Source organism: Monodelphis domestica, chromosome 6 (assembly GCF_027887165.1).
Source record: "Monodelphis domestica isolate mMonDom1 chromosome 6, mMonDom1.pri, whole genome shotgun sequence".
NCBI classification, from domain to species: Eukaryota; Metazoa; Chordata; class Mammalia; order Didelphimorphia; family Didelphidae; genus Monodelphis; species Monodelphis domestica.
This window is the reverse complement of record NC_077232.1, coordinates 6,450,971-6,464,918: the sequence shown is the minus strand read 5'-3', so window position 1 is coordinate 6,464,918 and position 13,948 is coordinate 6,450,971. Positions and strand designations below refer to the sequence as shown.

At 51.9% G+C, this 13,948-nt stretch overlaps 1 protein-coding gene across 2 annotated transcripts; it reads right to left on the bottom strand.

Annotated features, from left to right (window-relative positions):
• Positions 1-5,918: 5,918 nt before the first annotated feature.
• Positions 5,919-12,314, bottom strand: TMEM225B (transmembrane protein 225B). 2 transcript variants are annotated; one of them, XM_056801253.1, is made up of 5 exons: positions 11,836-12,314; positions 10,593-10,884; positions 9,745-9,891; positions 6,715-6,897; positions 5,919-6,467 (listed from the first exon to the last, which is right to left on the bottom strand). In XM_056801253.1, the coding sequence occupies exons 1-5, from the start codon at positions 11,872-11,874 to the stop codon at positions 6,226-6,228; spliced, it is 903 nt and encodes a 300-aa protein (XP_056657231.1). In that variant the 5' UTR covers positions 11,875-12,314; the 3' UTR covers positions 5,919-6,225. The 2 variants fall into 2 exon arrangements, with proteins under 2 accessions (XP_056657231.1, XP_056657232.1); XM_056801254.1 differs by having other exon boundaries at positions 6,763-6,897; positions 11,836-12,310.
• Between the last annotated feature and the right edge of the window lie 1,634 nt (positions 12,315-13,948).

Genomic DNA, 13,948 nt, shown 5'->3' with positions numbered 1-13,948 from the left:
CCGGCAGCGCCAGCAGCATCCGGAGTTGCTTAGTAACCGCTGGGAGGCGGAGACAGCCTAGCGAGGCGGGGAATGAAAAGATGCCTTTATCCGCAGCCCAGGTCACCCTGGCCCCCAGCGCCTACCTTGACAAGCATTTCCCCACCCCGGGGCTGCGGGGCGGGCGGGCAGGGGGGGCGGGGCGAAATCCCTGCGTCTTTCACTGAGAGCTTTTCAAAGCCCTTTCTCGGCCACGGAGAGCTGGGAGGGGCCAGGAGCCCCTCTCATTCCGCCAGGTTTAGCGTGCAGCTTCGGCATGTTGCTTATGAGATAAAATCTGGTCACGCAGCAGCCTTTCAGCCCCTGCTGCTTCAGACGCTCAGCCTTCCATCCCCCACCCCTGCACCTCTTCACAGGCTTCCTAGAAGCTACCAACGGTTCAGCCTTTTCCCACATGAGGAAACTAAGGCCCTGAGAGAGCAAGGGATTCACCCAAGGTCAGATAGGAACTGAAAGGGCAGGATTTGAACCCAGGGCCTCTAAAGCCAGTACCCCATAGGCTTCTTTTGAGCCTCATAGCAACCGGCTGAGAGGAGAAAGGAAGTTCACAGGACCACCCAGGAAGTTGGTGTTGGAGGTGGGATTGGACCCAAGTGTCCTGAGTCAGAGCCCAGCCCTCTTTCTGCACCATCTTTCCTTTGCATCACTAAAGAGATGGAATGATCCCAAATCCTACATGACTCTCCTTTCCATATCTCAGTCTTTGCACAGACTAGGTCCCTTATGCCTGGAACATTCTCCCTTCACCTCTGTCCTGAAGGAGCTCAGGGGTCTCTTCTATAAGGCCTTTCCTGGTACTCCCCTCTTCTCTCTTCCCCATGCACCCTGCTTTTCAAATTACTTTGAACTTCTTCCTTCCCTCCCTCTCTCCTCTGTCTCTTTCCCTCTCTTCTCTTTCTCTCCTCTCCTCCCTCCCTTTCTCTCCCTCCCTCCCTCCCTCTCTCTTTCCCTTCCTCTCCCACCTCTTCTCTTTCTCCCTCTCTGCCTCCCTCTCTCTTTGCCTCCCTCTCTTCCCCTCTCCCTCCCTCTCCCTCCTTTCTCCTCTCTCCTCCCTCCCTCTCTTCCCCTCTCCCTCCCTTCCCCCTCCTCTTTCTCTCTCCCTCTTTGCCTCCCTCCCTCCCTTCCTCCCTCCTTATTCCTCTCTCTCTCTCTCTCTCTCTCTCTCTCTCTCTCTCTCTCTCTCTCTCTCTGCCTCTTTCCCCCTTTCCTCTCCCCACCTTCACCTTCTTAGAATCAATACCAAGAAGAGCAGTAAGGGCACCCAGCTGGGAAGTGTCTGGGGCCAGATTGGACTCCGGGCTGGCACTCTGTCCCCTGCCTATGCTAGGAGTGGAGTTGGTCAAGATATCTCCAGGTCAGCTTATTAAATCATAGAAGAAGCCGTTTCTCCTGGCGAATCATCTGCCACTGCATTGTCTGCCCTGCAAATGCTAGTTCTCCTTGCATGGTCCTGAAATCCCCAGAGAAAGAAGAGATCAATGAATTGGGAATGCAAGGGAAAAACTAGAAAAAGAACTAATTAAATTAGTCCAATGTCTCAAACTGCAGACCATGATAAGCTCCAAATGGGAACAAGAGCTAGATGGGAAGAGCCACATCACCAGAGAGCTGGATGAAGAGGAAAAGAGGCCCTTTTCAGCTGTGGATGAGGGAAGAGTTCCTGACCAAACAAGGGAGAGAGGAAATCGGAGCAGTTCCTGCAGATGGAGACCTCTGAACCCTAACCCTAACCCCAGGTGAGGGGGGGTCTAGACCTCTACCTGAAGGAGCATGGTCTCCTTGAGGCACTGGACTACCTCACTTTTGCCTTTCTTTTCTCCGGTACCTAGCACAATGCCTGGTACCTGGCAGGTGCCAGCACTGACCAAATCCTGAAACTGAGTGAGTGATGTGGGGACTTTGAGTATCCACAAACAACCCTGTTACCTCTCTGCCCTATTTCCACTTAGTTACATCAAATCATGTAAAGAAAAGGAAATATTAACCAGGGAAGAGAGTTTGCCTGGCTCTTGCCCCCACAGCCACATGATTGGCACAGTGAAAATCAAAATTCAATAATTCCAAAGTTATAGGGGCTACACGTCGGGGGTGGCTCAGTGGATTGAGAGTCAGGGCAGGAGCAGGAGGTCCTGGGTTCAAATCTGACCTCAGACACTTCCTAGCTGTGTGACCTGGGCAAATCACTCACCCTTCCCATTGCCAAGCTCTTACCACTCTTCTGCCTCAGAACCAGTACACAGTATTGATTCTAAGATGGAGGGTCAGGGGTTAAAAAAAAGACTGCCAAAGTTCCCTTATCCACCATAATGTGGATTTCTGCCTTTCTTCTGCCTTCCAACACCAAGCTTCATCCCCACCATGACCTCCAATCCTCAGTGGGCTCCCACCACGGCACTAGCCACTCTTTCTTCTTTTTCTCATCTTGACCCCTCGGCAAACCCGTTTGACTCTGTTGTCCTGCTCTCTTGACTCCCTCACCCTCTGGTCACCTCAGCAATCGCACCCAGCCAAGCCTCCCCTTGGATCCCTTCCACCCCTGTTCAGTGCCTCCTTTCCTTTTCCAGGCGCTGCTGGATGAAGCTGGAGGAGACACAACCTCAGTGGGGGCCCTCCTGCTGCTCAGCAATCCTGCTCTACATCTCCGCCATAGGCTCGCATCTGCTCTTCCAAACCTTCCCATCCCTCCCCAGAGCGCCTGTGTCCCCCCCCCCCCAGCTGAGGTCCTTGCTTCATATTTTACAGAAGAAACTGAGGCCACTTGCCAGGAGTTCCCTTTTCTGCCCCTTTGTAAGCAGAATTTTAGATTTATTATTTTTCCCAATTACCCATGAAGACAATTGAGTCCCCAGTTCTCTCTCCCTCCTCCCCTTCCCTCACTTAGGAAGGCAAGCAGTTTGATAAAGGTTATATGTGTGCAGTCATGCAAAACATTTCCATATGAGTCATGTTGTGGAAGAAAACAGAGCCCCCCCCAAGAAAAACAAGGTCCAAACCCAGTCTGCTTTGATCTGTCCTCAGACCCCATCAGCTCCTTCTCTGGAGGCGGAGAGCACTTGTCATCTCCCATCACTGCGCCCCTCCTCTTTCCCTGCTGTGGCACCTAATGAGGTGGCCTTACTCCTGCCCAAGGCTCCCCCTTCTTCCCGACCAAGGGGTCCAATTCCAGCCCGTCTCCTCCGGCGTCCTCCTCTCTCTATCCCTATTATCGGTGTCTCCCCGTCTGCTGGCCGAGGCCCGTCCAGTCTGAGGGAAACCTTCCCTCCAGCCTTCCAGCTCCCACTCACTCTCCCCCTGTCTCTCTCTCTCTTCTGCCTTTTGTATCGAAAGCCATTTCCTCTGGTCTCTCCAAGATGGCTGCAGCCTCAGGATTCCACTGAAACTGCCCTCTCGGAAATTCCCCGTCTAAATGGCCCAATCCAGTGGCCTTTTCTCAGGCCTCACCCTCTCTGATGTCTCTGTAGCCCACGACCCGATTGACTTCTCTCTTCCCTTCTTTTACAGGCCAAAAAATGCTGAGGCATAGAAGTATTTTAGCTTCAAGAAATCCAAAAGAGCAGACGTCAGGTGGTTTGGACGAGGAGGACCGCAGGAACGCATCCATCCAAGGGCACTGGTGGGCGCCATGATTTCAGCCATCCTCACACCTCGCCCGCTGGTCCATTTCAAGTGTGGCCAGTTGGCTGGGAGCAGAAGTAGAGGAGCAGAGTTCTGACCAGTAGGGACACTTCAGTCCCAACCAGGAAGGTCCAACCAAAAACCACAACTCAAATGAGAACGTAATGAATGACATGGGGGCCAGCTGGGTGTCTCCGATCCTGGAGGTCAGGGTCCCTTTTGTTCTTGGGATCTCTAGCCCCAGCCTCTGGAACAGGTCCTGGCATGTAGTTGTCACAAGGAACAAAGGAAGAAAGGAAAGACGGGAGGAGGAAAGGGAGGAGGAAGGAAAGAAGATGAGAAGGAATGAAGGGGGAGAGGGAGAGAAGGAAAGAAGGGAGGAGGAAAGGGAGGAGGAAGGAAAGAAGATGAGAAGGAATGAAGGGGGAGAGGGAGAGAAGGAAAGAAGGGAGGAGGAAAGGGAGGAGGAAGGAAAGAAGATGAGAAGGAATGAAGGGGGAGAGGGAGAGAAGGAAAGAAGGGAGGAGGAAAGGGAGGAGGAAGGAAAGAAGATTAGAAGGAATGAAGGGGGAGAAGGGAGAGAAGGAAAGAAGGGAGGAGGAAAGGGAGGAGGAAGGAAAAAAGATGAGAAGGAATGAAGGGGGAGAAGGGAGAGAAGGAAAGAAGGGAGGAGGAAAGGGAGGAGGAAGGAAAAAAGATGAGAAGGAATGAAGGGGGAGAAGGGAGAGAAGGAAAGAAGGGAGGAGGAAAGGGAGGAGGAAGGAAAAAAGATGAGAAGGAATGAAGGAGGAGAGGGAGAGAAGGAAAGAAGGGAGGAGGAAAGGGAGGAGGAAGGAAAGAAGATGAGAAGGAATGAAGGGGGAGAAGGGAGAGAAGGAAAGAAGGGAGGAGGAAAGGGAGGAGGAAGGAAAGAAGATGAGAAGGAATGAAGGAGGAGAGGGAGAGAAGGAAAGAAGGGAGGAGGAAAGGGAGGAGGAAGGAAAAAAGATGATAAGGAATGAAGGGGGAGAGGGAGAGAAGGAAAGAAGGGAGGAGGAAAGGGAGGAGGAAGGAAAAAAGATGAGAAGGAATGAAGGGGGAGAGGGAGAGAAGGAAAGAAGGGAGGAGGAAAGGGAGGAGGAAGGAAAAAAGATGAGAAGGAATGAAGGGGGAGAGGGAGAGAAGGAAAGAAGGGAGGAGGAAAGGGAGGAGGAAGGAAAAAAGATGAGAAGGAATGAAGGGGGAGAGAGAGAGAAGGAAAGAAGGGAGGAGGAAGGAAAAAAGATGAGAAGGAATGAAGGGGGAGAGGGAGAGAAGGAAAGAAGGGAGGAGGAAAGGGAGGAGGAAGGAAAAAAGATGAGAAGGAATGAAGGGGGAGAAGGGAGAGAAGGAAAAAGGATGAGAAGGAATGAAGGGAGAGAAGGAAAGGATAGACATTGATAAGCTGGAACATTCCTAAGGTGTGATGAGGGGACCTAGAATCATTCAATATAAGGAGGATTAATTAAGGGAATTGGGAATGGTTAGCCTAGAGAAGAGAAGCCTGAGGGTACATAATAACCACCTTAAAGGATCTGAAGGGTTGCTGTGAGGCAGAGGGACTAATAGATTTGCCCAGATTGAGAAAAGGAAAACTGCCTTGTAGTGAGAACTGTCTCAAAGTAGAGTCAGTCGCTTCTGAGCTTAGTGATGCCTGTCTGGGCCTCAGTTTCCTCCTCTGGAAAATGAGGAAACTAGATTAAATGCCCTTTTAGATCTCTCCTGGCTCTTAGTCGATGATCCCTGGTTCTTGGGCCCTGAAGGCCCTCCCCAGATGTCAATTCAATGACTGATTCCTTTCAGCGTCCTTTTCTAGACCCCACTGGTGGCATTTGGACTTCCTGGGGAAGCTGGGGTTCTGGCCAAGAAGCCAGTCTTCCTCTGGACTCTGACTGCCTCTGCAGTCTAGAACAGTTGCACTGCTCTGCCTGCCCTTCCCTGGGATATCCTAGGCTTTCCTTCTCACTCATGTCCTGAAAAGATATCCTCTCTAGGCATTCATTCATTCACTGATTCATTCATTCAGTCACTCACTCACACACGCATTCATTTTTTCATGACAACACTGGCCTGGTACTCAGAAGGAACTTTAGTTTGAATCTAGTCCTTGTTCCCTACTGAATAAATCACTTTTTACCTCTCTGAGGCCATTTGTGCATCTGTAAAATGGGTATAATCTTAACACAGGGCTGCCAGAGAGGAACAAACAGAATCATGTCAAGAGAGAGGGCTATGGAAACATTAGCCATGGTTCATTCATCCATTCCTCAAACATTTATTAAGTGCTTACTGTATACAAGGTTGGATGCTCGGTGACTGGAAACAGAGAGATGGGCCCTGGTCCTTACCCTCCAGGAACTTACAACCTACCAAGTTGGAAAGAATTCTAACAAAAGGGAGGGTGAATGAGGCTGGACAAGGAGATGGGAGACCCCGAGCAGGGAGGGCACCCAGTGACCAAGGCCCGAACAACTCCCTGCTTAAAGAGGGGGCAGCCTGTGGGGGTGGGGGGTCGGGATGGGAGTGGGAGAAGAAGGGAAGGCTCGGGGCCAGCTACTGGGCTGTCTCCGGAGGAGGGTGCGATTTCCCTGGCAAGCCAGGAATGAGTATGGCGGAGATGCCTGACGTTTCAGGGAAGGCTCCGGAAGAGAAGGTAAGTTGTGAGAGAATGCTATAGAAGGATGTTTCAACTAGTTTCCCGGACTTTACCAGCGTCTTTATTTTGATGGGCTGACTGCCAGGGAGAAAGAATGAAACTTCCCAGGAATTTTTCCGACTATTGAGGCAGATGGTCCCTATGAGAAGGAAAATGGGACACCAGGTTGGGATGGGAGGCCAGGGCAGGGCAGGGCAGGGCAGAAAGTGGCCCAGTGAGGGGCGGCTTCCCCAAAGGGCCCCCCAACTCTGGCATTCTGGGCTACGCCCCCCTCTGGGACTTCATGACCCTGGGGACGAGCAGAGTGGGGAACCGGGATGTGATGGTAGGACACGATGGCCCCCAGGATCTTCCCAGAAGTCTCTCTGGCTCTGGGGCTCGACTACCTTGGAGGGCCAAAGCCTGGCCCTGCGTCCCTCGGATCTGACCCTCACCAGCCAGAAGGAAGCTCAGGACCCCGAAGATGGAGACGAAGGGGGGCCACTTAATATTGAAGGTGCGCCTTTCCTGGGTGAAGATGTCCAACAGCTGCAGCCCGAAGAACAAGACGCACAGGAACAGGGCCAGTCCTACTCCCAGACACACCCAAAGCAAGGGCAATCCCTGGGGAGCTGGGCACCAGCAGCCCGAGGCCCCAGCACTCCCAGGCCCAGAGGTAGCCGAGACGTCCTCAGCCTTGCCTCCTCCAAGGCCTCTGCCCAGCCAGCCTTCCTCAGCTAGGACCAGGGGGCAGAAGTGGGGGGCGTCTTCCTGGAAGCTCCTCCCTCGAGTCAGCTTCTTGGGAGACACCAGACACTCCTCTAGGACTCAGACCACCCAGCAGTCCCTTCCTACTGGCCTGAAGTGCGGCTGCCAGTGTCTCCAGAAGGCTCCTGTTAAGAAGGAGATGAATTACCTCAAAAGGACACCTGACAAAAGTGAATAATCACCAGGGAAGGGCCAGGGGGGGGAGGCTTGGAGGGAGGGAGCGTGCAGTCCCAAGGCTCTCTTCTATGGCCACCCCCAGGCCCTGTACCCTCCCTCCTCCTCCTCTGCCTCTGTAAAAATAACAGTGATAATGATACTGTAAGTGGCTCATCTTTGCAAAACATTTTCTTTCCAACAATCCTGCTAGGCAGGAAGTACAAGGGATTACAATCCCCATTTTAGAGATGGCCAAACTGAGGGCGAGTGCTAGCTCCAGAGTGTCCTTGGGCAAAGGCCTTACCCTCGGAGCCTCGGTGTTCTCATCTTAGAGCCGGTCCTACTTCCAGCCCTAAAATCCTTTGAACAATGTATAGATAGGTAAACTGAGGCTCAAAGACAGAAAGAGACTCACCCACAGTTGCCCAAATTATTAGTGGCCCAGCAGGGACTTGAACCCAAGCACCTGGGCCTCCAATCCATTTCTCTTTTCACTACATTGGACATCGCCTCTCTGTTGATGTCCTGGGCCCCAGGCCTGCCCCACAGAGTGTGGCAGCGGGCACTGACCAGCTGATGCTGTCCTTTCTGGGTATCACACTTGCCTTAGACGGCGACCTTCTGGAGACGAGGTCAGTTCTCCTGCAGGCCAATAGGAAGTGGGAGATTTGGGGTCACTCTGCTTGGGTGTCATTGGGCCAACCTCAGCCTCACCTGCCTACAGGGACAGAGCAGAAAGAATCCTGAACTAGGGGTGAGAGCAGCTCCTCCTAGTGCCCACTTTGCTGTGAATTGGTTGGAGGCCACAAAGCAAGTTGTCCCTGCTTTGGGCCTCAGATCCCTTCATTACAAAATGGAAAGAAATAGAATGATGATGATGGCCACCATCTATCTACCCACCGCTTGAAGGTCTGCAATGAGCATTTACAAATATCAGCTCATTTTATCCTCAAGTCAATTCAAGGAGGTAGGTGCTGTTATTATTCCTATTTATACAGGTGAGGAAACGGAGGCAGACAGAGGGTAAGTGACTTGATCAAGGTCACATAACGAAGACATATATGCTACTGGATTGGAATTTAAATCTTCCTGACTCTGGGTCCAGTGCTCTATCCACTGTAACATCTATACCTACTTACCTATCTATCCATCTATCTATTCTATCTCTCTATGCATCTATCCATCATCTATCTATCCATCTATCTTTTTCTTTCTTCTTCCTTCCTTCCTTCCTTCCTTCCTTCCTTCCCACCTTCCTTCCTTCCTCCTTTCTTTCCTTCCTTCCTTCCTCCCTCCCTCCCTCCCTTCCTTTCTTCCTTTCTTTCTTTCTTTCTTCCTCCCTCCCTCCCTCCCTCCCTCCCTCCTTTCTTTCTTCTTTCTTTCTTTCTTTCTTTCTTTCTTTCTTTCTTTCTTTCTTTCTTTCTTTCTTTCTTTCTTTCTTTCTTTCTTTCTTTCTTTCTTTCTTTCTTTCTTTCTTTCTTTCTTTCTTTCTTTCTTTCTTTCTTTCTTTCCTTCTTTTCATCCATCTGTCTGTCTGTCTGTCTGTCTATCCATCCACCCATCCATCCATCTATCTATCTATCTATCTATCTATCTATCTATTTATCATCCATCTATCTATCTATCCATCTATCTCTCATCCATCTATCTATCCATCCATCTATCTGTCTATCTATCTCTCATCCATCCATCCATCCATATATCTATCTATCATCTATCCATCTATCTATCCATCCATCTATCTATCTATCTCTCATCCATCCATCCATCCATATATCTATCTATCATCTATCCATCTATCTATCTCTCTCATCGATCTATCTATCCATCTGTCTGTCTGTCTGTCTGTCCATCCATCCACCCATCCATCTATCTATTTATCATCCATCTATCTATCCATCCATCTATCTGTCTATCTATCTCTCATCCATCCATCCATATATCTATCTATCATCTATCCATCTATCTATCTCTCATCCATCTATCTATCCATCTGTCTGTCTGTCTGTCTTTAAGATTTACATACATGATTTCATTTGCTTCTTATGGCAACGTCTTGTGGTTGGTGCTATTAGACCCATTTTCCAGATAAGGAAACTGAGGCTCAGTGATTTGCCCAAGGTCCCTGCTCTAAGGAGGCATTGCACCTCTGTTTCTGTTTTGTGAGTGAGCCCACGCCTTCTTCCTTCCCAGTTATGATTACTGTGTGTTTCCTTCTGTCCTGCTTTCTTCTCGACATCATTTTATGCTTCCCTCCTCCCAGGTCTGTTGTGCTTCTATCTGCTGCCTCCTTTAATAACCTCCTCCCTTTGGTTACCTCTGTCCTTTCCCTTCTCTCCTTCCCCTCCTATTTCCCCATCCGAGGTGGAGTTAGAGGCCGGGCCCACTTCCATCTCCAGCCCTGGGATGCCTGCATCAGCAATGCTCTCCCCCGTGCCCTTGGGCCCCACCTCTAGGCTCTGGCCCTCCTTGCTGCCTCCCAGCTCCAACCCCCACCTGCTGCCAAGCAGAACCTGAGATGTAATTCATGATGCAGAAGATGACATCCAGCTTGGAAATCCGGCTGAATATTCGGTGAAAGGAGCACAGCATGGAGAGAATGAGGAGAGACGTGAAGACGAGGTTCAGAAACATGCTCCCTCGAGAGACCAGGAGGTGTACTGCAAGGCATATGGAAGCTGTCCCAGAGGCCACCTCGAGATGGGCTCGGTCAAGCCAGCAAGCATTTAGGGAGCTCCTACTGCGCGCCTAGTCCTGGACTCAGTGTGTGCTGAGGCTACAGCCTAATGGGGGAAACGACCCTGTGCCAAGGAGCTCTAGGTAGGCTAGATCGGGGGCAATCTCAGAGGGATGGCAGGACGACTGGGGGCCCAGGAAGGGCTTCTTGCACAAGGTAGGCTTTTGGCTGAGACTCGAAGGAAGCCTGAGACGTCAGGAGGGAGAAAGTACCGGGCACGGGGGACAATCCGTGAACCCTCTGGGAAGATGGGTGTGGAACTGAGTGAAGGCTGGCCTGGAGAGGGGAGAGCCTTGGGCAGGCAGAGCCGCTCCTCCCAGCCGCTACTGCAATAAAGTCAGGTCTGAGGGGAGGAGGATGTGCCCTAGGCCGGGCCAGTGTCCCAGCGAGATGCTCTGAAGGTAGCGTTGACAGGAACGGCGACTGACCTAGCAAGGGAGAGGGTGCTGGACTTGGCCTGAGGACCCCTGAGCTGGAGCTCTCCCAGGTTTCCTCACACTTCCTAGCTAACTGCCCTTGGGCAAGGGCCTTCCCCTGGGGAGTGCAGCATCCCAACTGGGCCCCGCTTGGGGGGAGTGCCTTGGCCAGACCTTCTCTCCCTTGGAGAAGAGCCAGTTGGCTTACTTGACAATTGATTGGGCCTCCAGCAGTGAACACAGTTGTCCCAGAGACCAAAAATCAAGGATTTGTTCTTCCACAGATCCCTCTTGGAAGGCCCCAAGATGACCCACTTGGGGCACATGCAGGCCACCAGCATGATGACCCAGCCCAGGGTGGAGAGGGCCACGGCCAAGAGCCTCAGGCTCAAGAAATTCCTCTTGGTGATATAATACTTGATTTGGTGATCCTGATCTCGTTTCAGAGAATGGGTCGAGGACAACAAGGAAGGCTTGAGAGTCACCTGCATCGCTTGTACCTAGGGTGGGATTTCCATTTTCCCTCAGCCTCAGCCCCAACCCCAAGGCCTGCCAGGCCCCGTTCCCTTTCCCCAGAGTGTGTGGCCTCTGCACTAACACTCCAGCTTCCAACTTCCCTGATTTTCCTCCCCCTTAAGCCCTGGCTCAAAGTGTTTTCTCCCTCCCCATTGAACTCATCTTAGCCTATCCCTTCTGAGCAGTCGCTGGCTCCAAGCATGGCCTGCTGGGTCCCACCAGGGCTCAGCTTATCCTGCTAGCCCTGTTGGCTGGAGTCAAGGAGGTCTCTGGAGCCCTGATCAGGAAGCCCCTGGCCTCCCTTCCAGAGGGCCTCCCTTCCAGAAGGCCTCCTTTCCCAGAGGGCCTCCCTTCCAGAGGGCCTCCTTTCCCAGAAGGCCTCCCTTCCAGAGGGCCTCCTTTCTCAGAGGGCCTCCCTTCCAGGGGGCCTCCCTTCCAGAGGGCCTCCTTTCCCAGAGGGCCTCCCTTCCAGAGGGCCTCCTTTCCCAGAGGGCCTCCTTTCCCAGAAGGCCTCCCTTCCAGAGGGCCTCCTTTCCCAGAGAGCCTCCCTTCCAGAGGGTCTCCTTTTCCAGAGGGCCTCCCTTCCAGGGGGCCTCCCTTCCAGAGGGCCTCCTTTCCCAGAGGGCCTCCCTTCCAGGGGGCCTCCCTTCCAGGGGGCCTCCCTTCCAGAGGGCCTCCTTTCCCAGAGAGTCTCCCTTCCCAGCAGGATTCCCTTCCCAGAGTCCTGACACAGGGTCCTCCTGTACTTGTTTCCAGGGGCTGAGCCCTCATCTACTGTGACCACACTTTCTATGCCTGAGGGGGTCTCATGCTGCCCCGGGTCCCAGGCCCATCTCTCACAGTTAACTCTAACAGTCATGGAACCTTGGCTCCACCTCCCTCCCGGTTTCCCAAGGCATTTGGTGAGCAGCCACTGAGTGCTGTCAAGCACTTACCCTGGGCTCAGGGTCTTGCCCTTGAGCTCCATTCACCATCCTCCTGTGTTGCCAGGCTCTAGGCTCAGGGCTCGGGACAGAAGACAGAAAGGAGACAGTCCCTCTCGGGGATGCTCAGAGGGGCGGCCGGGGATGGTCCTTCCTCTCTCGGGGATGGTCCTTCCTCTCTCGGGGATGCTCAGAGGGGCGGCCGGGGATGGTCCTTCCTCTCTCGGGGATGCTCAGAGGGGCGGCCGGGGATGGTCCTTCCTCTCTCTCTGCTCCTGGCTGCGGAGGATCTAGGAGGTCCCAAAGATGGCTTCTCCACCTGGTCTGCCAGTCCTTTCTGGAGCCGACTTCCAGTGAATCTCCAAGATCAGAGTCAAAATTTTAGGAGTCCAAGCTAGAGTTGAAAGGGAACTGGGCTGCCATTCGGGTCAATCTCATGAGGCAGATGAGGAAACTGAGACTGAGGGAGAGGTTGGGAGGAATTTGTTCAAGCTTTTTAAAAAAATCCTTATATTCCATCTTAGAATCGATACTGTGTATTGGTTCCAAGGCAGAACAGTAAGGGCTAGGCAATTATGGAGTTAAGTGACTTGCCCAGGGTCACTCAGTGAGGAAAGGTCTAAAGCCAAATTTGAACCCAGGACCTCTCCTCTTTAGGCCTGGCTCTCCGTCTACTGAGCCACCCAGAGGCCCCTTGCCCAACACTTATTAAATGCCTACTACATGTCAGACACTGGTAAGTGCTGGGGGTACAAAGAAAAAGGGAAAAGCAGGCTCCGTCTTGGGGAGGGAGGCAGTGGGCAAGCACGCAGGACACACTGAGGAAGGCTCGTCTCGCCAAGTTCAGGGAGGATGGGGAAAGCTTCCAGGAGAAGGTAGAATTTGAGTTGGGACTTGAAGGAAGCCAGGAGGCATGAGGAGGAGGAGGGAGAGCCTCCGGGCCTCAGGGGCAGCCCCAGAGAATGGCCAGAGCTGAGAGATGGAGGGTTTGTGGCTGTTTCAGAGACAGGATCTGAATGCAGAGGGACCTTCTCCAAGCATCTGTCCTTCCCCGCTGAATGCCTGAATTCAGCAACACTGCCTAACCAGGGCCTTTCGGATGAGCCCCTTTAATCAATAACACTTCCTGGGTGGGAGCAGGTAAAAGCAAGTCCTGGCCCGAGCCCCTGAGAGGACCTGAAGCCAGAAGCCTGGGGCTGATTCCCCCTAGTGAGACTTGAGTCACTTCCTCTTCTCTTGGCCGGGTCCAGGGCCTAGCACATAAGAAGGGCTCTTGATTGACTGACTTCCACTTCTTCATCGGTAGAATGAGAGGGGGTGGCCTTGGTGGCCTACCAGGGCTTTTCCAGCTCTAAATCTACCATCCTGAGGGCCCTTTCAACTTCAAATTGAATCAATCTTTCCTAGCTGGGTGACCCTGGGCAAGTCACTTAGCCCCCATTTCCTAGCCCTTTCCACTCTTCTACCTTGGAGCCAATACTTGATTCTAAGATGGAAGGTAAGGGTTAAAAAAAAAAACTTGTACCAACTTGTCTTACCGCTTTACTTGTCTGGGCAAGGGGGAGGGGAAGCACACACCAAGTCTTTGTGATCTGGGATCCCAATTCTCTTTTAGGGGTGAAGAGGACAATTGCAGCCTGGCTAACTTTTAGCCAGCTTAGTGCTCTCCTACCAAACTCTGACTACCCAAAAGACAGTTATCAACAACAAGCAACATGTTTATGAAAACAAATAGTAAAACAGAAATTGGGGAGGTTGTACTATTTAGGGTAGATGATGGGAAATGCAAGAATAAATGAGTCATGGAGCAGCAAGGTAGATCAATGGATTAAGAGCTAAGCCTAGAGATAGGAGATCCTAGGTTCAAATGTTCAGGTACTTCCTAGCTGAGTGACCCTGGGCAAGTCACTTAATCCCCATTGTCTAGCCCTTACTGCCTTCTGTCTTAGAACCAATATGGTTCTGATGTAATGATATTGATTCTCAAACAGAATCTGGTCAGGGTTTTTCATTAAAATAATAAAATAAAATTTTAGAAAGTGCAAAACAATGCTGTTCCCACAGATTTCTGTCCTCGAAGGATTATACTCAGTTTTGCTGGGGAAGTGATTCTTGGTTGAAGTTT

Excerpts from the sequence above, each read along its gene's own strand:
- TMEM225B (XM_056801253.1), bottom strand. The coding sequence starts at position 11,874 with ATGGTGAATGGAGCTCAAGGGCAAGACCCTGAGCCCAGG. Across the intron at positions 10,885-11,835 it reads GGCAAGACCCTGAGCCCAGG|GTACAAGCGATGCAGGTGAC; the intron begins GTAAGTGCTTGA and ends ATCCCACCCTAG. Across the intron at positions 9,892-10,592 it reads GAGGCCCAATCAATTGTCAA|TACACCTCCTGGTCTCTCGA; the intron begins GTAAGCCAACTG and ends TATGCCTTGCAG.